The 22,963-nt window shown below is 38.3% G+C and overlaps 1 protein-coding gene across 1 annotated transcript in view; it reads left to right on the top strand.

Annotated features, from left to right (window-relative positions):
• The window catches only part of SLCO5A1 (solute carrier organic anion transporter family member 5A1), a 72,721-nt gene that overhangs the window by 15,208 nt on the left and 34,550 nt on the right, over window positions 1-22,963 (top strand). The window contains exon 3 of the mRNA XM_027638916.1: window positions 18,885-19,017. Coding sequence (XP_027494717.1) covers window positions 18,885-19,017 — 133 coding nt within the window. The remainder of the gene's footprint in view (window positions 1-18,884; window positions 19,018-22,963) is intronic.

Raw genomic sequence — 22,963 nt, 5'->3', positions numbered from 1 at the left:
TCAAGATACAGCTAGACTGCAGCAGGCTGGAGAGGATTACATTTTCCACTTGCTCCTCCTGAGGATACCAGCTCTGTGGCTTCAGGCTTATCTGTTTTGACATTTTATAGATGTTTTCCTGATGAGTTTCAGCAGTGTGTTTTAATAAAAGGATGATCTCTATGATGATTTACTCTTTGTGCAGGAGCACTAATATCCATTTTGACCTGTAATCTGCAAACTTCAGTTTTGTTTAGAGGTTGCCTGTGTTTAGGTAGCCCTGTGTCACCTCTTCTATCAATAGTTATCTGTAAAAGCAGCTTTATTATTCCATTTTGGGAGCAAACTGCCATATCCCATTGCAATTAATATATTGTTGCATGACACTAATTACCTGTACTGCAGTTTTTGTGTGATTAAATTATTCTTATTGCACATTACTGTACGGTCCAGGAGTTACCTATCAAGGTAATTAGTCTATACTTTCTCCAAGGAATAAGGGAAAAGTACTGGATTAGAGTCACAGTGTTTGATAATTGTGTCAGAAGAAGAAAGCTGAACAGAAATGTTTGGATTTTCCCTTTTTGACACTTTGTTTCTGAGACTCCCCAGCTGAACATTGTTAGTACTGAGGTAGTAGCTTATGTCTTGTACATGGAATCATGGAATCACTCAGTGGAAAAGACTTTTAAGATCATCAGTCCCAACCATTAACTTAGCACTGCAGTGCTAGGTTAGTGTTAACTTGAACTGGGTCTGGAGGCTGTTTTCCCTGAAAGCTCTCTTAGTTGTTGGCAGCAGCAGATGTGTTGTCATGTGCCATGCTGCCTGGACAGAGGTCTTTGCACTACTCCTTTCCCTGTTCTGTGGATATATGTTGCTACACTTCCCTGGTGCTGGATTTGAGGGTTTTGTGACTAGGGCAGGGATCAGAACTCCAGCTGCTCTGACATAAAACTCCCTCACCACTACTGGCAGGGCCAGGTTCGTGCCAGGTCTGCAGCTTGTCTATGTCTGTCAGGTTTCATGGGATGGAGTGGGACATCAAGGGCAGCTGGGCAGTGGGTGGCTGTCAGAAACACCTGTGGTAGCAGCCTGCAGACGCGTGGATGAAACCCCACACAGCATCTGAACCACAGAAGAGGCAGCTCTAACAAACGTCTAATTAACAATTGCCTGAAAATTTCATTCCTTTAGTCAGAGACTTTCTTGAAATGAGAGGTGTTTAGCTGAATAGCTCGTGAATTTTTAATATTTTGGCAGAGAGGATTTTTCTTCAATATCTATTTGGAATGATGACTTCCTCATTGCACATCTTTCAGTGGAATATTTTCTCTGAATGTTTTTTCCTTCTATTATTGTGAACGTTTGAAACTCCCACACTGTAGCTAACAATTATATTATCCATTGGTAAGCTTCTTACACACTTGTAAATACAAATTTTCAAGGTAATGTTGTAATGAATAGCAGTACATTATTCATAAATATGCTTATGTAGAATAGAAGCCAAATATAAAAGCCATTTGGTTTTACACAGAATTGGATATGGAAAACAAATGATGAATGAAAATGATAAATGAAAAATGATAATAAGGATTGGTCACCCCTGATAATAGACATATTCCCTTTCTTTCCTTTGCAGTAGGAATTTCTCTCCCAGCATTTCAAACAGACAAGCAGACATCTCCTCAGGGTGCTGCCAAACTCACCTTCTTCTCCCTTATCTCAAAGACTTCATTTTCTTAAAACCAGGAAAAATCAAATTCATGCTGAAATGTTTGCAGTCTGCTTTCGGATACTACAATGATGAATCTGATCTAAAAAAAAAAAAAAGAGTAGAATAACCTTTGTGATTAAGTGCTGTCCTTTGGCTGGGTAGCACATAGAGAGATGGATGTTACAGCCCAATAAAGTATTTCTTTTGATTCCAAATACATTATTCTTACAAGGAAAGGTCAAAGAATTTTCATTTAAAAATGAATAAAATAGGAAGACAGAGTAATGTATTCTATTTTTTAAAAATGGCCGTAAGTGGAAGTAGGTGATCCTGCAGAAATGTTAGCTGAAAAAGGTGTGTGAAGGCACAAGGCAGGACACCACCACACACCAGTGCTAAAGGGAACTTCTGTTGAACCCCACCAATGGGCGATGGGCTTGTTTTCAATCCTGGCTTTTCTCTCCCCCCATAAATAAACTTGATGGGTCTCTGCAGAAGTCAGTATCTCCAGGGCCAGCTGTGAACATTTATGCATATGTTTTTAGCTTGGCATTATTTTATTTATTATAAATGCAAGAGGGTGAAAAGCTCTGTTCTTTAAGATTAAAACTTGATTGTTTGGCCTTCCTTTACCTCTTTCCTGGCCACAGATATCTGAAGTTATATTAATTGAGTGATGACATCCTTGGAGGAGAACTGTTGTATGGGTGACCGACAGGAGGACCTCCAGGAAGACTGTGAAGTGGTGCCATACTGATGGAGGACTTTGGAGAGGAAATTAAACAAACTAGTCAATAGTAATAACTAAAATATTCTAGAATTGTTGAAAATATTTGTTTCCTAGAAGAAAATCTTTACAGAAATGAAAGCCTTCTATTTTTTTATTTTCTTTTGAGTGGAATAAAATAGCAACAGTGAAGATAGCACGTAAAATATATGACTGAGGTGGCTTTAGTGAACAGCTAAGTGCTAAACAGTTCCACAAATCAGTGCTCCTATTTTCCACCTAAGAGTCTTCAGGATATTCATGAAACAGGACAATAAAGGGAGAAGGTTGTTTTTTAATTTTTTTTTTCTTGTGAATATAAAGGAGAACATAATGTCATCTAAGCTTTTTACTTTCTGTTTTCTTTTAAAACCCTGCCAGTAGTTTTTTAGTGCATCTTCTGAGTTAGTTCTATAATTGAAACATTACATATTTTCTGTGATTATATGAAAAGAAACAAAAAAAATTTCTATGCTAAATAAAAGATTTTCTATCTGTATGCTTGTAAAGGTGGATCAGAAATGAAGGGATGTATTCACAAAAATGGCTTGGGAAAGCAGTGTCCATCAGCTGTGTGCTGAATATCCCAAAAGGCCTAGGGTGGTACCTCTGAATTGTTCTTCCACTGGAAAAGGAGATAAATGGTGTTAGAGTTATCTACATATATGAAACTGAGAAGTAACATTTTAGTGTGGTTATTCAGCTGTGTTTGCTACGAACAAGTGCCTGATCCTGCTGCCATATCTCTGCTGGTGTTGTCACTGTAGTGTTTTCATCTTTCAGTTGCTAATCTTTTCCCAACAGTTTTAGTGTTTGAAAAGCATAATGCTGTGTTACTATCATTTATCTGTTCTGAAAGAAACATTTGCCTGAGTGGTTTATTATATGAGTTAGCAGATGGTGATTTAAATGCACTTGAACCAGCAAGAGTCTTGGTTCTGTAAGTACTTCTCTGGCTCAGAAAATCTCCAAAAAGAACTTTACAGAGTGATGAGCAAAGTAGAAGTAGCTATGCTAGTTGCATTTGGGTGCACAAATGGAACAGCCATGACATGTTTGACAAGGGTTTACACAGTTTTAGGGGTTAGAATTGGCCTCTAGGCAAGGATGTGTAACTGCAGTACACATACAGTGACCTCAGTGATGCAGTGGGTGAGCTGCTCGATGGAGGAGTAAATTACCATGAGAAATCTCCAAGCTGAATTTACTGTGTGGTGGTTGAGTCCTGTATTCTGTGTATGAGTGTTATCATGATGTACTTCGTAAAAGCAGTTGAAGAACTTCACCTGTGTAAGAGGTTACAGTAGATGAAGGTCTGCATTTCTCAGAAGTTCTGCAAAGACCCTTTTTTAACCTGTTCTGTTTTGTCTGGGCCATTTGTAGTCTGAGTATAGTGTCAGCACTGGTTGCAGAAGTAGACTTGTAATCTTTGGATATTTTTTAAAATTTATCACAGACTTGCAATTTAGATTAGGGATAGGAATGTGTCATACAATTATCTGTGTAATGATATAAATATATGGCTCTAAGCATGTTCTATTAGCATATATAAATAATGTATAAATATATAAAGCAAAATCTATATAACATTCAAGGTAATTGATAGAGATATTTTTGTTCTTAAGGTAATTTTTTTTATTCTAGATTGTTTTATTCATGGAGTTTATTAGGAACAAGTAGGATTTAAACAGTGATGGAAAATTTAAGAGCTTTCTTACTTGTGCTCTTGCATTTGATTCTTTTAACTTTCACATTACAAATATAGTCATTTTACAAGAGATCAGACTAAGGCTTGCACTATACCTTCAAATGTGTATGTTTAATAAATATTTGTGTGTGCTATATTGAAACTCAATCTATACTGTCATAAATTAATCTCATGACAATATAGTTTGTTAAAATTATTATTACAATGGATTAGAATTGCTGTTAGGTATAATATGCAATATAGAAATGCATTACATGCTTTATATTTTCTCTTTGAAGGAGTATGAGGGGTTTAAGTTTTTTAGTGATTGGCATTTTTACTCTTTTTCTCTCTCTATGAGCTGTGTGCTTCCACTTGTTCTGTTGGCAGATTTATCAGTATGAATCTGAAAATGTAGTTAAGGATCCAGCAGTGTGTGAAGACATCTCTCTTCTGTCACATGTTGTAGAAAACTCCTGTAGAGTGGAAAGATGCCAGATCAATTTTCATTAGACTTGGAAAAGCTCTGACAGCAGCAGAGACCACTGGTAACACTTGCTATCTTGGTTATTCCAAGCAACTCCAGTATCATTCCTTGAGGACTTCCCTGTCAATCTCTTTCTCTCTCTTACTCTGTCAGAATAGTTTAATAACTGAGGTTAAGATTTCCCAAGGAGCCTAAGGAAGTCAAGGGATCCAACTTTCAGTGAATTTCAGTGGGATTTAGGGCTCAAATTTAATTTTCTTTGCAAACATAAGCCTGAAGTTTCAACAAATAGCTTATTTGTGGTAAACTGATTGAAAGCTGTGATAGTTTGCAGATTGTGTACATAAGTGTAATCTCCCAATTGAATCTTCCTACTGTAAATAACTGAAATCATGTTCCCTCTGAAAAGGGATGCAAGTGGACACAGACACCAGGAAAAAAGGTCACTGAGTTGCTTAAGTCAGAAAAATCTAAGCCATAAAATATATTTTATTTTCATTGGTACTTAATACCTTATTTCCTAAGCCTGCTTGAGCAGTTTCTATGTGTTCAGGCATCAGTACCAGCTCCTGCTTTTCTGGAGTGTTCTTGCTCTTTGGTGCTTTCAGAGTCAGTCTAGCAGAGAGGGTGCCCAAGAGTGGCTCAGGACAGCCTGGAGGTTCCTTGGCTGCCACAACCAGTATGGAGACCACTGCCCAGGCTGGGACTGTCTGCTCAGCTGATACAGGGGTGAAATAGTAAAGGGCATGGGGCCAGCTCTGGTCCTTCCCTTACCTGGGTAAGGGCTTTGGAGATGTCTTGATGCAGCATGGCCAGGAAGGAAAGGTGAAGAAGCTTCTTGTCTTTTGGCATCCTTCTTTGGCAGGGGTGATGGCAATTTCTGCAAGATATACTGTGCTAGATGAGAAAAGAGAATGGGTGGGATAATTTTGTGCTTTACTGGGCCAGAAAAGACTGTTATGTTCATTTACTCTGACATCTGCGTTGAATCAGATTTCATTACGGTGTTATCCCTATGCAAAGCTCTGTTTATATAAAACCATTTAGCTTAAAATGAAGCACTCACAGCTACACAGAGTCTACCACATCCTTAAGAATATAATATAGTTAACTGTCCTGTTAAAAAAGTTACTGCTATGAAAGCGTGTCTAAATTTGGCAGAAGGTCATTTCTATGTAGCCTCTAGCCACCACATTTTTCATGTCTGTGAAAACATCTTTTACTGTTGGAGAATAAGAATGTGTTTAATAGTCTGCTAATCTAAGTAGTTGAGAAACAAATCTGTCACGTCAATTCTACTCATAGAAGAGAAAAAGCCAGAATGAACAATCTTTATTTTAAAAAATTGCAGACCAAATGAAAGAATATTGGCTAATTTTCCCCAAAACATGTCAGCTGAATAATTAAATTACCTAATTAGTGAAAGTAACTATAGCTGATTTGAAATTTATCAGGTTTTGTAAATCAACCATATATGGTGTTTTGAAATATCTTGGAAGGATCCCTGTAATCTAAATAATTTTCCCTTGGAAATGCCAACAATGCAAGTTAGTAATACTTCTGTGTTTTATTAACATATTAATGTATCTTATTGGAACTGGGAATAAGCTGCAAATGGAGCCCTAAATCACAGTGACAATTTATATCTTAAAAAGAAAGACAAATGTAATTATAATATTATCATTAAGGAAAACCTTCTGTAAGAGTAATTATTTTTTAAAGCTGCATTTGGTGTTTAAACTCCCATTTAGTAGCACTGATAAAGATGTTGTGGTGGTTTTGCTCTGACAAATTACAATTAAGTCTTGATTATAGGGATATATTTTTCTTTTTGTAGAAAAAATTATTTATGTTTGATCATGTTCAAATATTTAACTTATATTGCATTATTTTGACCTTTATGTAGAACTACCAGTTAGCACTAAAAAAAAAAAAAAAAAAAAAAAAAAAAAATCAATTTTTTTTACTTGACTTATGGACAAAACCAAAGCAAAGCAAAGCATGCATACTTAATAATGTCAAATGAAAATGTTTTCATAATTTTAATTTTATTATTGGCTTTGCATGTCAATATCGACTTTTCCCTGTGAGGCATATGCTCATTTCTTTCAGGACCCTGACTAAAACTGTCTAAGCATATGTATTTATAGAATCATATTTATTTATAGAATCAGTTTGTTACTAACAAATGGTATCTCTGGTGGTTTTCTGTTCAAAGTAAAAATATAAATGAATTTCCTTCTTTTTGGTTTCTTACAAAACTGTATTCCCCTCTTTTTTTGTGACTCTCTGAGTTCTCAGTTTCATTTTTTTTAAATTTCTCCTATATCTCTGACAATTCATGTCTTTTTATGGGGTTTAGCAGGACCTTTTCAGGGATCTACAGCAGCAGCTCTGTGCTTCTGTGTCCTGTTTCGTGGAACTGTGTCAAGAGTGTCAGGGTCATTTGGGAACAATTTGTTTCTCCATGGGGCACCTTAACCATGGGGAAGGAAGGAGTTGGTGGGGCATTGCTTGATGGCATTTCTCTGTAGGTGGGATGTCTTCACAAGGGGGAAGATAACTCTTTCCCTAGCTCAGGGTTGTTTCCTCTTTAATTCAAGGTATTAAGACCCAGGAATATTTTAATTCAGTGAAGAAAAGTCAAGGCCTAGATAGCTCACAGTGGTCCTGGTATTTGGCGTTGCCACAGAAGCTTCTTTTGCTTTGCTGATGCTATGGTGTGGTGGGTTGACTGTGGATGGATGCCAGGTGCCCACCAAAATGGCTCCATCAATCCCCTCCTCAGCTGTACAGGGGAGAGAAAATATAATGAAAAATTGTCTGTTGAGATAAGGACCAGGAGAGATCACACAGCAACTGCCATCATGGGCAAAACAGACTCGACTTGGGGAAATTACCTGAATTTATTACCAATCAAATTAGAGTGGGATAATGAGAAATGGGCTGCAGGGGAACATCCTGCCTGACCATGGTCTTCACTACAAACCACAGGGGAATCTCTGCTCTCGCACTTGGAGCAGCTCCTCACCCTCCTTCACTGACCTGGGGGTCTGCAGGGCTGTTTCTTTTACATATTCTCGCTCCTCTCTCTTCTGACTGCTGCTGGTGTTGCACAAGTTTTTTTTTTTTCCTCCTTAAATATGTTATCCCAGAGGCATTACCAGTGTGGCTTTGCCTTGGCTAGTGGTGAGTCTGTCTTGGAGCTATCTGGCGTTGGCTGTATAGGACATGGGGAAAACTTCTAGCAGCTTCTCACAGAAGCCACTCCTGTAGACCCTCTGCTAGCAAAACCTGGCCACACAAATACAGTACATAAGGACATGTAGGCCCAGGTCAGGCTTGTGATGACCTGGGTTCACTGCAAAGGCCTTTTATTTGCATAGTATTGATCTAAGACCAGGCTGTTGAAGATCTGGCTAAGCACCTTTTCCTTCTAGGTGGTTTTATTTGTCCTGCCCTGATTTTATTAGAAGTTGTGATTAGAGCCATTAAGAACGTTTTGCTGTTGCATCAAAACCAAAAGCTTTTTTTATAGTGGTCAATGGTGGAGAAGACAGGGAAAGGCTGTTGTTTTCATCACCTGTCTGTTGTTGATAAGGAAACTGTGCTTGAATGGTGAAGTTTGGTGCTGCAGTAAGAAACTCTTTTGTCCCCAAGCAGAACATGGAGTTGAATCTATCACATCTATCTTACGATTCCTTTGTGGAAAACAGAGAAGGAGAGACTCTTACCCAGAACTGAAAGCTCAAGTTTTTTTTCCAGAATCAAACATCTGCATAATTCCAATTTCATGAAAGTGCCCAAACAATATTGTTCCTATGAGGATAAAGACCACATTTTGAAGCTTTGGAAGTTTTCATAAAATGGTGGTGTTGTCCTTTAGCTAAAATAAATAGCCTCTGCTGTTTATAACTGTTACACATGGATGGAAATGTTTTTCAGACTCTTTGACTTGTAACAGTATTTTCAATATTGTTTCAAATATGACTATACATTTCTCTGCATTTCACTTTGCCAACTGTCATTAAATATATTTGTTTATTGGAGCTACTGCAGCTTTTAGCCTTTCTCAATGTAGAAAAATAACTTCTTTAGCAATACAATAAATGTTAATAAAACTAACAGGGTCATCTGCAAATTACTGGAATAATGTGCTTTTGCTTACAGGCAAATTTTCAGTCAGATATGAGTAATGAACTGTAATTCCTGTTGTTTCAGTTGAAAGATGAAAATGTAAGTGCAATTTACAAAGAAAATAAGAAGAAATGCTGTTTGACTTGCCCTTCCTTGCAGTCTGTTAGCAAGAAGTAGTGAAGGAAAAAATGATCACCAACATTTTCAATAATTAACCTGTGCCTCCTAGGCAGAAACCAATTTTTGAAAGGAAATTAATTCTGAGAGAATATGATTGAAGTAATTTTGCCCTTTCCTTTTTTGTTCTGTTGTCTTGCTGGTGGGACAAAGAAAATGTGAATATATTCTTTTGCTATCAGCACCTTCCATATCAGTAGATATTTTGTCTATTTTCTCTGCTTCCTCACATTTTCTTTCCTAGGCACAAAAGATCTGGTTTTGAATAATGATGAAGTATGCAAGAATAAATGTCAGACCTGCCTCTGAAAAACAGATATTTGCATTCCATTAGCTGGTTTGTGCACAATAACTGGTAAAACCCAGATCCATAGACATTGGGTATTTAGTGTATTTAGTGTATGTAGATTTTGCTAAGGACTTGGTTCTTATTTCTAGTTCTTCCTATGATGCATGATGGCATACTTGAAATATCTGGTCCTGTGCCAGATAAATCTTACCCTACTTTTCCTCCAGGAGTGGAGTGGGTACATTCTCTCAGTTCAGAGAAATGAGAGGACCTGAACAATATATTCCTTCTTGTTGGCTTGTGATCTTGGACTACCTGAAGATGATATAAACCAAATTACAAATAAAGCACAATACAAATATTCTGAAATACTCTTCTGGGCTAGGTTCTGCTGGTTTTATAGCTGTGGACATGGGCTTTATTACTGTGATTTAAAATTTGATCTCCTTTTTTTTTTTTCCTTCTTATTTGTGATCTACCTGGTGAGGTCTGCTTGAAGGCCAAATTTCAGCTTTCACAGCTTGATATTTTTCAGTTATGATAGCTTAAAGAAAAGGGGATGACATACAAGTGAACAACCCAGCCTCACTCTAGTTTTGTTAGAAGTAGTGCTAAAGAAATTAAAATTAGTTTTAAGAAGTTGAGATCAACAGAGTCTGTAAGCACGCACGTGGGGATAATCCCTAGTGAAAATTAAATGTGTTGCCTCCACTGCCAAACCATTATAAAAAAACCCAAAGCCAAGCAATTAAAAGGTAGAGATGAGATATTCCCATTTGACATGACTTAACGGAAAGAATGACTATGAGTCAAGAGGCTGCTTCAGTACCTTAAAGACAGCCAACAGCTTCAATGTCCTTGTATTAGGAACATCACTGAGTAAGAGCACAGAAGTGCCAAATCCTGCCTGCCTCATGAGAGTAGCCACAATGACTTCAAGAATACTCTTAATGCAAATGTTAAATCCACTGCTGTGGATTTAACTCTCGGTGTTTGAATGAATGGGAAATAATGCAGTGAAGTTATCTAACTAGTTACTTCTAGAATTTGGGATGTTAAAGGTTTTTAAAATAATTTGGAGTAGTAGCTTGCTTAGGATTTAGGTTAATAGTTATATATAATTTTCTGTATGGAAATGAACACTAATGACATTTCATTCCTTTGTTCTGTGGGGAAATCAAAACTTTGGAAAGCTGACAGATTAGGAATTCACAAGGGACCGAGGAGTCCCTCAGTAGGTGTTAACATGAATGGTCAACATCTCTGTCTAGTTCCCTTAGTTAAAGGTATTCACAAAAATAAACATCTTTGAGAAACATGCTCTTTTGAAAAGTCAGGGTTTGGGAATTCACACCTAGTGAACTTCTGGGGATATGTTATCTTGTATTTGTAATGCAAGATACCAAAAGAAACTTGAAAAACTTGAAGATGTGGAGCTTTTTTTGAGAACTGATTTCCAGAAAATAACAGCCAAGAGCAGAGTTTTGCCTGTTGTTGCATCTTTGGACATTCTGACTGTGTTCAGCACAACTAGTGTGTGCATCTCTCTTGAGACCTAAATTTCAATAACAGAACTTGTCTATATCAAAAATTCCTCTGTATGGAAAAAGAAAATGAGAGTTTTAAGAAAGACAGTTTTGATTGCTCTTTTATGCATTTAAGCAGCCATTGACACTTCTGTTTTTTAAAAAATCCCTATCTATTTAGGGAACCGATGCCTCTGAGTCCATGGAAAGAATGTCAGAGCATCTTTCAGTTTAGGTTCTTATCATGCAAGTATAGACATGTTTATCTTTGGTCCTGCAAACAATTCACGTCAGTGAGGACTTCCCATATGCTTGAAGTCCGAGATAGTTGTATGTGCTTTTGGAATACCATCACCAGAAGGTTCTTGTGTTAGAATTGGTTTAAAAACTGATAAAGTTGAGAAAACCTGATTTGCTTAATTATCCAATCTAAGAACTTCCTCATGCATGGTGTCTAAATTCAGTTAACCACACTGATAGGAAATTGCACTCAGAAATTGCAGCTGTTTTTATTAATCTCTTACAGCAGATGTGTCTTTGTCATGTTTACTTGCTAACCACAAGTCATGCTTGGTAATATTATCAGCACATGTTTATTTATAGGTGAATATAAAGAGAGAAAAGATAGATTTTGAAGAAAACCCCCAAATAATATTTGTGTGTTCCAAACAAAACAGTTGTCTCTAAAGAATGGGACAATCTCCAGTTGCCCCATGAGTTTCTACTTCCATAGTTCCCAGGCGTTAGGAATAAAGAAATAAAGACTCTCATTTTAAGCACTGGAGTAGTTTTTCTTGAGGCAATAATTTCTTAAGCCAAGTATCTCTAAGGCTGAAATAACATGGTACAAGTGTAAGCCTTTCTTCTTTGTTATTTTCAGTTTTCTTCAGCTTTTGGATTGGATGCACACACCTGTTGGTAATGTAACCAAAAGACAAGCACTGAGTCTGTGAAAGTTTGGTGTAAATTAAATTGCTTTGTAGGCACTGTGGCTCCACAGCATGTCAAGTGACTTGGAGCAGTGTTGCAGTGACAGTGTATACAAGAGGCATACTTTGGGATAGATAGCCTATTTTAGCTTATTTTCTTTGGGTTTATTTTTCTGGGGTTTTATGGTGATATTAGAATTGGTTCCAGTGAAAAGGGTTGTAAGTTTTGGAATATGACCACAAATGGAGAGTACAAGGCATGAAGAACCTTAACTATTTAAGTCAGGGAATGATGTCTGTTTTGGTACAAATGATACCTGAGTTATAAAGGTGTAAGAGAAAAATAAAAATCAAATGCTTTCATCTGGCATTGGCAAGTCAGTAGACATATTTTATTTAATTTGACTTCCAGCATTTTTTTAGTAGAGTGGTAAGCTGGACTGTTCATTTTTGTTTGCATAGTAGACATGTAAAGTTTAGTTATGCTTCTCTATAAAATTTGTCTTCCAGATCTGTGGAATCTGCTTGTGAAAATAGTGACAAATATATTCCATACAAAGATCAAGGGAGGCTACAGAGCAGTTTTGTTGCTCTGTTTATTGTTTTGAGTGGAGCACTGGATCTGAGAGACTTAAAGTCGTAGTAACACTAATACAGTTTGAAGGGAAGTGATTTAAAGATTTGAGCTGTACATTATTATCCGAACTGCAGTAATGCTCAAAGCATTGTTTTTTCCTGAGTAAATAACCACATTAAAGAAAAAATCCTAAAGCATGTATAGATAGGCTTGGTTGTGTGTTCATGAAGAAAAGGAGGAAACGAACCAGATTCCTGACTTAAAAGCTTCTGAGAAGTCTGCCTGGCTTCTGCTTACAACTGAGTTCTATGTCCTCGGGCTCAAAAGAGTGGTTAAACCCATTGTTTTTTGGGTAGCTTCTGTCTGTCTGAATTTAGGCAGAATGAGGTAAATATGCCTTTATGAATGGGAACAGTGCTTCTTTGAAAGCTCCTTTATGTTTGTTCTGTGTTACCCCATCACGGTGTGAGGGACATGAGAGGAACAGGGGAGAGCTGAGACATGTTCCCCATTGAAATCTGTGCCTATCAGCTTTTTAGTGTGGGGAAACCAAAACCTGCTCTTTACACTAGAGAAAATATAGTGCTGCTTATTTTCCAGTGACAGCATAGTACAGCTTCCCTAAGGAAATGTGCTGCTCAGTACCATAGCATGGTAGTACTTCTTTTGCTTGCAAAATCCCAGACTTGCAAAATCACAGTAACCCTGTGACTACTGTTTTTAACATGTAGCCCTCTAAATTTCCTGACTCATAAAGATGAAGGATTATATAAAGTTGAACTTGCATTTCTGTTGAAGTTCACATCTCAAGTTTTAAACAGGTAGCGTGTAAACACAGGGCTTTTCCTGCAAATTCACATGAATTTTTTTTTGTTGTTGTTTTTGTTCTACTTTGTGCTGTTCTTTCAGAATGAATGTTCTTCAGCAAGTGGGAAACTGAGTTATTGCTTCAATGAAGTAAATTATACTTCTGGACTTCCCACTCTACTTCACAACTATAGCGGATTCATTTTGTATCCTGCAAAATCTATTAAAATTGCTGTACTATTCTGATAGGAAAAACATGCATACACATACATGTATATATATATATATATAATATACCTTCAGAATGCACACTGTAGCTTTTGCAGGATTTTGCAAATTCTAAACTTCCATTGAAAATAGAATAAAGGTCAAATTCTGCCTTACACATGTATGAAATGAACAGTTGTACTATGGTGATGTGCTGCCAAGATTTGAACAATGGGGTCTTTCAGAAATGTTCCTCCTCCTCCAGTGATAAGCTCTGTGTGGTGACATGTGTGTGCACACAGAGGAGATGAGAGGACCTGAGCAATCAATATATGCCTTTTTTTTTTTTACTTTTTAAACCAAAGTGGATTTTTTAGAACCCAGAAGCCAGAGGGCCTGTGGTAGCTCACTAATGTGTAGTTTCTGTTCATCTGGGCACAATACGTGACTCGTGACTTTAATTGGTACTAGCGTGGCTAATATAAAGAGGCACAGTCAGAGGGTTAACTTACACATTTGACGGTACCACAGCAACGTATGTTATATGTTCCCATATGTAGAGCCTGTTGAAGATGTCATTTGGTGTGACTAGAAGAGGAAAAGGACATTCACAGTATTTTTATGACCTCTGTCTCATTATACTTCTGTATGTGGGTAGATTAAAAAAAATAAAATCTTTGGCAACAAAGTCATTTCATGCATGTGGTGTGAACACAGAGATTTTTGGACCAGTAGAGGATTCAACCCATTTTATTGTAGTCATGAAGACTATGCTGCAATAGGTTCTACATAAAGCTTTCTCCTGTTGAAGAAGAATCTCTATGAATAAAAGCAATAGACAATATAATAATTTTGTCAAAGATTGAATGGCAGCATTCATTGCAACGTGTCCCAGGATAAACTTTTCGGTGGAGAAGAGTGACAATGTTTAATCTTATTTCTCATTGGTAGGTAAATTCCATGTGTAATTAGGTTACTGTTTCTTTGACTCCCTTTCTCTCTTCCATCCAACATCTTAGCTGTCATGGCAGTTTGTGGCTAAGCCTGGCTAGCCACAGTCAGCTGCAGTTTTGAAACTAGACAACCTTGCTAGTTTGGTGTTGTGCCTTAGACAGTACGTCATGCCAAGGACATGCTCACTGAGGCAGAGAAGCTCCTCAGGTACAAAACTTAAAAAGAATTAAAATAGTTATGGATAGATATTGTGGGGGAAAATAGACAACTAACTCTGAATGAGTTTTTACTTCTCTACAGTTTTTACTTATCTACAGTCAATGTCAGAGGTAGAGCTACGATCTGAAACACTGGGTTTGGGATGGCTGGGAAAAGCTCTCCCTCATCACTGAGGAGAAGGTAGATCCAGAGGAAGAGGTATGATTAGTAGTGCAAACTTCTCCCCACAACAGAGATCTAACACTGAGATCTTCAGAGAAAAGGGAAACTTTAAAAATCTGCAAGGTCTTTGGTCTTTGAAATTGTTTTGTTTAAAAGCCATGTAATTTTAGTAAACCAACCTGCGCTTTGCTTTGAGGACTTAGGATCCTACATCACAGGAGCAGCAAGCTACAGCAGATATAAGAAATTGGAAGACAACTTGCAAATCCAAGCATCAGTCATAAAAGACAAATCCTGTATTTCCTTAGGTGCAGTTTAAAAAATCATCTGGATACTATGTGTCCTGCCTCAGCATCACAGTACTCCAGCTTGTTCCCTGATAATGTTTGTTACTTCTGTTGAAACCTGTCTGCTGTTAAATCAGTGCAGTTCTGTAGATCAAGATCCCAGATCATGGCCCAAAGCAGGTAGACCAAAAAGAGCTATCTGAAATCCCAAGAAAGTGCTCCTACACCTTTTACATATTTTAGAACCTTTTTCATCCAGAAGCTGGAGACCTTCTAGTGTTCTGGTGGAAAAAAATATGAAACAGTTCTCCATAGAATTTTTTATTTGGGAAGCAAGTACAGTTTTGATTGAATCTGTTTCCAGTGTGGTTTCCTTTCCATATCACCCAGTAATCCTGGTGGCCTACTTGGGAATCAAAAACATCTTTATTCCTAAATATAGATCTGAGGGCTGTGCTCAGAATTTCAAGGGTCCAAGATGCTGGAGTAGCCTGCCAGCTTGATGCGTGGAGGTGGCTCTCCCTTCACTTCCACTGCAAGATTTGGAAGTTTGTGGCAGATTTTTTTCAAGTACCTCTTTTTGAAATATCAAAATCTTATATTTGCCATGCTCTATCCTTAGTCCCACTTAGAAGTCCAAATCACTTTCTTGCACTTGGTGCCCAGTTTCTGATAGTGACCATTACTACGTGCTGAGAAAGATACTGCAATGTAACTTAAAATCGCAACTGTGGAACTTGTCTGCTCACATTTCTTCCTGCTGTTGATGAGGAACATGGAGGCTCTGGGTTTTCTGAAAGATTCTGAAAGTTACACTTTGTCTGTAAGTTATACTTAAAAAAAAATCTTGAAGCCTGAACAGCTTAAAGTAATTTAAAAATACTTCTGAAATTGTCAACAGCATTTCTGCTTCTAAAGGAGCACAATGTTCACTGTTACTTTTATCTTTACTGTAAATGTGTCTGCTTACAAAGAAGACACTCTGAAGTTTTCAGGTGTATAAAATGCACTGCTTGGGTAGTGCTTTGAAGCCTAAGCAGTTGCTTCATTCTGCTGGTTTCAGTGGTGGAACTAAAGCTGAATTAATGCAGTATTAAGTATTTTTTCTGAATACTGAAATGAATGGATTAGGTCACTCTTTTACTCCCTTTCTGTTTCCTCTGTAAAATTTTTAGAGATCTGATTTTGCTGTAGTTATTTGATTCAATTTTTCAAGCAAACATTTGTAGAAAAAAATTTATTATAGTGGATGAATGTTGTGGGAATGTGGAAGATGGTTTATTTTCCCCTCCTTATGATGTGAATTTTGCAAATAATAGTTACTGTGGCATTTATCTAACCACTTGCTGCTAAGGAGCAGTGTTTCAATGTCTGATGGAGCATTTTGGGCATATCAAAAATTGTTTACAATCAGTCCAGTAGGGAACATGGCTGGAATAAATTTAAACAGTGAACATGATTCTGAAAACAATTATGCAAAAAGGACTTCAGCAAAATCTAATTATTTAAAATTGCAGTTTCATTAACCCCAAAAATGTGTTTACAAAAATGTAACCTTAGAAGTGATAAAACTCTGTAATCAATTTGTCATCTTGAAGCATTTTTTACTGTAGGCAGTTTTACCTTTTATGGTAGCTTCTGTGATTTTTTTTCTCTGCAATGTAGCTCTCAGCAGTCCCTTTTTTTACTTGTGAGAATGTTCTTTTTCTTCATTCTGTTATTTCAAAGCATAAGCTGAAAATATGCAAGTTACTTCGGTTTAATCAGGCAGATTTAGTGATTTCTTTTTGCTTATTTTATCCATGAAATATAATTTACTGTAATTGGTAACATGAAAACTCAAGCTTTAACAACTCACTTATGCTTCTTCAGCTGCTGCAGTCTAGGATTCAGCATGCCTGATTGAGGGTGGGACCAAAAAGGATGGAGTCTACATACTGCCGTGAGGAGTGACTGGTCCATAGTAACAATGTGGACATAGAGAGAATATTACAGAGAATTAGATAATCAGTCGTTTTTTCATGTGCTACTGGAGGATCTGCAACAGCTGAGCAAGTGGTGTTGTGCTGCTGCAGCTCAGGTTTCAGTGGTGCAAGGCACGTGAGTGGACAGCAGAGACCATCCTTTCCACCCCCTTGCCTTTCGTACTTACAATAAGACAATATGGGAAGCAGGGCAGAAGCATCTTAAAAGGATGCAGGATGCATTAAGGAAGGAAGATGGATTAGGAGAATGGAATGGAATAGAATAGAACAGAACAGAACAGAATAGAACAGAGCATTTCAGTTGGAAGTGACCTACAATGATCACCTAGTCCAACTGCCTGACCACCTTGGGGCTGGTCAGGAGTTAAAGCCTGTTATTAAGAGCATTGTCCAAATAACTCTTTAACACTGCCAGGCCTGGGGCATCAACCACCTCCGTAGGAAGCCTTTATGAGTCTTTGACCACCCTCTCCATAAAGAAATTCTTCCTAATGTCCAGTCTAAACCTCCCCTGGTGCAGCTTTGAACCATTCCCATGTGACCTGTCACTGGATACCAGAGAGAAGAGATTCACACCTCCCTCTTCACTTCCCCTCCTCAGGAAGCTGCAGGGAGCAATGAGGTCACCCCTTAGCCTTCTTCTCTCCAAACTAGACAGGCCCAAATTTTTTGGATGCTCCTCATAGGACCTGCCTGCCAGCCCTTTCAGCAACTTTGTTGCTCTCCTCTGGAAATGTTCAAAGACCTTCACAAGCTTCTTAAATTGTGGGGCCCAGAACTGCCACACAGTGTTTCAGGTGAGGCTGCACCAATACTGAACACAGCAGGATAATCACCTTTTTTGAGTGGCTGGTGACGCTGTGTTTGATGGACTCCAGGACGGGGTTTGCCCTCTTAGCTTCAGGACACACTGCCAACTGCTACCGAGCCTGCTGCTGACCAGCATCCCCAGATCCCTTTCTACAGGGATGCTCTCCAGCAACTCCTCTCCCAGTTTGTACTTGTGCCTGACTTTAATCTGTCCCAGGTGCAGAATCTGGTATTTCAGCTTGTTAAACTTCATGCCATTAATCACTGCTCAATGCTCCAATCTATCTAGATCCCTCTGCAAGGCCTCTTGTCATTCAAGAGAGTCAGCAGCACCTCCCAGTTTGGTATCATCAGCAAACTTAGGAATGGTGCATTCAATTCCTGCCTGCAGGTTGTAGATAAATGTACTGAACAGAACTGGCCCTAAAATTGAGCCCTGAGGAACACCACTGGTGTCTGGTCACCAGCCAGATGTAGCCCCATTCACTACAACCCTTTGAGTTTTGCCCTTCAGCCAGTTCTTCACCCAGCACACCGGGAACCCCCTCATCCCACATCTGGACAAATTGTCCTGAAGGATGCTGTGAGGGACAGTTTCTAAAGCATTACGAAAAACCACATCCATCACCTTCATCCCCTGGGTGGGTGGCCTTGTCATAAAAGGATATCAAATTAGTTAAATAGGACCTTCCTTTAGTGAACCACTGCTCTGTTAATCTCTGAAATAGAAGTATTTGATTTCTTAGTGTCAGTCATTTTTTTAAACACAGTATTAGACTGATGGTAGCTAAGTTGGAATGTTGTACTTTACTCTTTGATGTTTCATAAAATTTTTATCCTTTGCTAACATTAGTTAGATTTTTTTAATTTATGTGTTTAATTTTTATTTGATTTAGAGGAAATGTTACCAGATATGAAAAATTTTATCCAAGTCAAATATACTTTCCATTCAGAATGCCAAAGTACTTCCATAATTTGACTGAAAGCATACAGAAAGCAGCAATTTTCTTACCAGTATGTGACTTCTGCATAACTTGCTGCCTTGGTTGCAGAAAGGACCCCTGAAAGTTTTAGGCTGCAAAACTTGCTGCTTTAAGAAGCATCATTTACTTGTGAATTTTATGTGTAGATAACTAATGAAACATCAATGTTATATGTATGACTGACCTTTTATTTCCTCAGCCATCATGTACGTAATGGGAGCACTCGGACCTGCAGCTGGATACTTGCTAGGAGGACTTCTTATTGGTTTCTATGTCGATCCAAGGACAACTGTTTATATTGATCAGAGTGATCCCCGATTCATTGGAAACTGGTAAGGATCAAGCATTTTTCAAAACTACTCTCTAAATTTCTGGTAGGGAATTTAGACAGGTTGGAAAATTGTACCCCTGGAGGATTTAGGTTATAGAAGGAGGCTAAGGAAGATGATGTTTCTGTCAATTACTGCACACTAGCCTCTGTGTGGAGAGGAGAAATTTGCCACAGAATTGCACAGGAACATTGCGTGGAAGCTCCCCTACTTTGGCTGCTCCAGGATTGTCTCTGACCACAGTGTGCTCTGACTGGCAATGCTCAGGGGTGGTGGGGTGGGATATCAATATTGCAGGAGAGCGTCGAGGATCACTGCTACCCAGAACCAACCCCTTCCTCCCGGAAGGTGGATTAATCCCTTCTTTGGTTTTTCAGCGGGGGAAGCATGAAACACTGAGCTCTGGAAGGCTAGATGAGAAACAGTAGACGTCATTTACCCCAGTCCAGGAGAAGGAGATGGGATGGAGTCAGAATGTGCCCTTTCCAGTCTTTGTTTCTCAGAGTGATGGCTTGTGTTTAGGCAGCAGATGATGTAAACCATCACATTGTTCTCTAGTAAAGAGTAGGCTTCCAGCGGCACAGAGGTGTAACAGTTGTAATTGTTAACTGATGTCTTCAGGCAGACTTTGAGATGTGGCCTCCTTGGAAATGTCTCTTTGAGGAAGCAGGTCTTGAGGAGGCTTTAACTGCCTTTTCTCAGATAATTCATAAATCTTCCATGAAGTTTTTATTGAAGCCCAGAAAGGACTGAAGTTCACTATCCCAGGAAGAGACTTCTACTTTGTAGGTGTAAGGCGCAGTGTGTCAGTTCTCATGCCCTGGGTTACTGTTTGTCACTGCGCCATTGCAGTCAGTCTGTAGCTGTTTCTGTTTATTCTGCAGTGATTTCTCCTGAAGGTTTGATACGAAAAATTCTCTTGTTGGAGTCTTCTTAAACCTTTGGAGATTTAGTCCTGCTTTATTTGTCTTAGTCCAACAGCATTGCTGCACAGGACTGTCGAGCCGAATGCACAGGACTGTCTAGCCGAATTTTTGGCAAGAGGAGGGCAAAGCTGAGTACTAAGTGTGGCCTTGGGGTTAATGACTCTTGTGTTCTCGTGTATCCACTGGCTTATCCCACTGAAAAGATTTGTCCTGTGAATGTGCTTCTGTGTCAAAAGCTTGCTTAGAGTATTCTAGGATAAAAGATTTGAAACCAAAGCAAAATATTATACATTCTTCGCAAAACTGTTATATTTCATGTGTTTTTAAGGACATGTCAGAACTGGTAATCAGCATCTGATCAATACTTTTTGACAGAAATCATGAACAGGCCCATAAATATATTTGTTAGTTGAAATCAGTGGAGCTGTATGATTGTGGGATAAACTTTTTTTAATCTATAACTCAAGCACTGATATAACTGCCTTATTGTGTGGGTATACCTGTGTGAGTTTTAACTCATACAGCTCCAGCAAAAGTAAAATAGCCAAAGCAGCACAGACACATCAGTTTGCTGCTTCTAAGGCCGCTTTTACCAGACTCTGTGTCACAACATATGGATGACCACTGCTGGTTTAAAGGTAGCTTGGATATATATGCAATGTTGGTGTAGCCACGTGTGTAAGAGAGGTCAGGCAAAAAAAAAACCCTGTTCTTGCTCATCCATCCTCGAAAGAGTGGCAGGAATGCTGTGACTACCAAGCTCCATGGCAGAACTGGTGATAAGTCACCTATGACAACCATTTCTGTGGGCAGGCTTTGAGAACATCTACTGTACCAGGCCTTGAAAGCAAAATAGGAGAAAAAGTCTAGTTTGTGTGTTCAGAAGATTTCAGGTCAAATTGCTAAATAGATTTTATGTATCTCCAAAGTTTAAGTCACTTGAACGAATATCTCGGTGATTTCAACTTTGTACAGCGGTGCCAGCAGAGGTGATGCAAATATGACTGAAGCAACAGCAGAAAGTCGGCTGTCATAGGATCTCAGCAGGCGAGTTGTATTCCAGGCAGCATAGAAAAGTAGAAGTCATTCAAAGTTCCCTTATTCCATCATGTTGATTAAAGTATGGCTTTCTCTGAAGGGTGTTCCAGGTCCTTTTATTACTTTTTCATTTTCAACTATCTCAGTTTGTTCTCTCTTAAATTTCTAAGGAGTATCCCCTGCTATCAGATCTCTGGTGATTTGTTGCGCAATCCGTGGTGACCTCTCATAAAAGTTTAGTGGCATTCATAGCATCTGCATCTAATTCTCTTTTCTCTTTCTGAATCTTCAGTTAAAATGAAGATTTGCATGGTGTGAGGGTTAAACCTTTTTCCCTTGCCACTCACTGAGTGCCTGTAGATAATTCTGGAAGTGTAGACTTTCATTCCACTGAAATCTGTTTTCTGGGACTGTGACATTTTCTCCTTGTGGGAAAGTGCTGCATAGTCAAGTTTATTTTTATTTATGCAATTTAACAATTTGAAATATAAGAGTAGTCTAGCACTTACTTCAGCTGACACACTTTTTAAAAGTAGGGTTCAGTTAAGTTAATGGGAAGTCATATATGAGATTTTCTGAGTCTTATCTCCTTTGAAGTGAATTAGTGTCTTTGATTCCTATCTTTTCTTTATTATAGCTGTAAGGTTTTTAATGTAACTTATCACAGGACCTTGTGAAAAATTTCCATTGTTAAAGGAAGTAATGACTACAGACAAAATAGTGAGTACAATAACTATATGTGGCCAATATAAAAGCAGTATAGCCTATTTTTTACTTAAGCTGTTCCTTTCTAGGAGGTTTATCAGAGGACATGTAATTCGGTTTCTCTCTCATGAAACCTGATAAAGTAAGTGATTACTTTGCAGGGTTATTTCTGATCTGATTCTTCCTTGAGTGTCACAGGACTTGGGTTTGTGCTCCTGGGTTTTGCACACCTGGGCTTTCTGTAGGTGCTCTGGGCTAAGTTACAGGCCAGCTGTCTATGCCAGCCCATCAAATGTTTAAAACTGCTTTTTATTCAAATGTGGTAACTGTAGGGATATCTGTTAGAAATCATCATGTTGTTGTCTTTCAGAGCTGTTTATCTGCTATACAGGGACCTCGTTAGTTGTGGAGTAGCCCTTGGCGATCTGTCAGGTGCTTTGAATCAAATTTTCTTTTGCTGATGCTTTTCTGAGTGTTTTCCTAGTACTGAATCTGTTTAATACTTGGATCTTTCTATATAGTCTTTCATCAACATTCCACACAAGAAGTTTAAAGGAATTCCTCAAGCACTGTCTAGTTCTTCCTTAGCTTTAATTACTTTTATTTGAGGTCCTAGGGCTTGTGGTGATGCCTTTGAGGTATTCTTCTGTATATTTTCTTTGACTTTAGAAGGCAGAAAATCAAGGGCTTTTTGATTAATACAGATCCTGTTCTGACCTCTCAATTTCCCGTTGTAGGTGTCCTTATTATTTTTGATACCATCTTTTGTCTGTTTTCCTATTCTTTGATATATCTTGAGGAAGTCATGAAATGTAGACTGTGCGTATAATTGCATCCAGTGCTGCACTTGTGACATCTCTAACATTTGGTATGCTATCATAATGGTCCCTTTGGATTTAAATTTCATCTCATGCTACATTACAGGCCCTGTCTCCTCTGCTGTTTCCTCCTGAGTGGGTGGTTGCAGATTTCTGCTTACTATTGCCACAGATTGTTTCTTTGATCAGTGCCTTTGCAGCTTATGCCTTTGAGATCCTGAAAGGGATGTTACTACATTTATATACAGTCTGCCGATTTATTCTGTCTGACAGTGCTGACTAATCCTCCTAAAAGTCTGCTTTCTAATCCATGTATGTTATCAGCTAAAATGAATGAATAGAGGATTTTCTGTTTATATAATATCAAAATTAGTCGAAACTTTCAGTCACTTATATTTGCCTTGCAAAAGCTTCCTGTAAGCTTCTTCTAACAAAAATGGTGTTACACATGCCTGTTTGTTT

The sequence above is a fragment of the Corapipo altera genome, unplaced genomic scaffold (assembly GCF_003945725.1).
Source record: "Corapipo altera isolate COAL_440 unplaced genomic scaffold, ASM394572v1 49, whole genome shotgun sequence".
NCBI classification, from domain to species: Eukaryota; Metazoa; Chordata; class Aves; order Passeriformes; family Pipridae; genus Corapipo; species Corapipo altera.
This window is presented reverse-complemented; position numbering and strand designations above follow the sequence as displayed.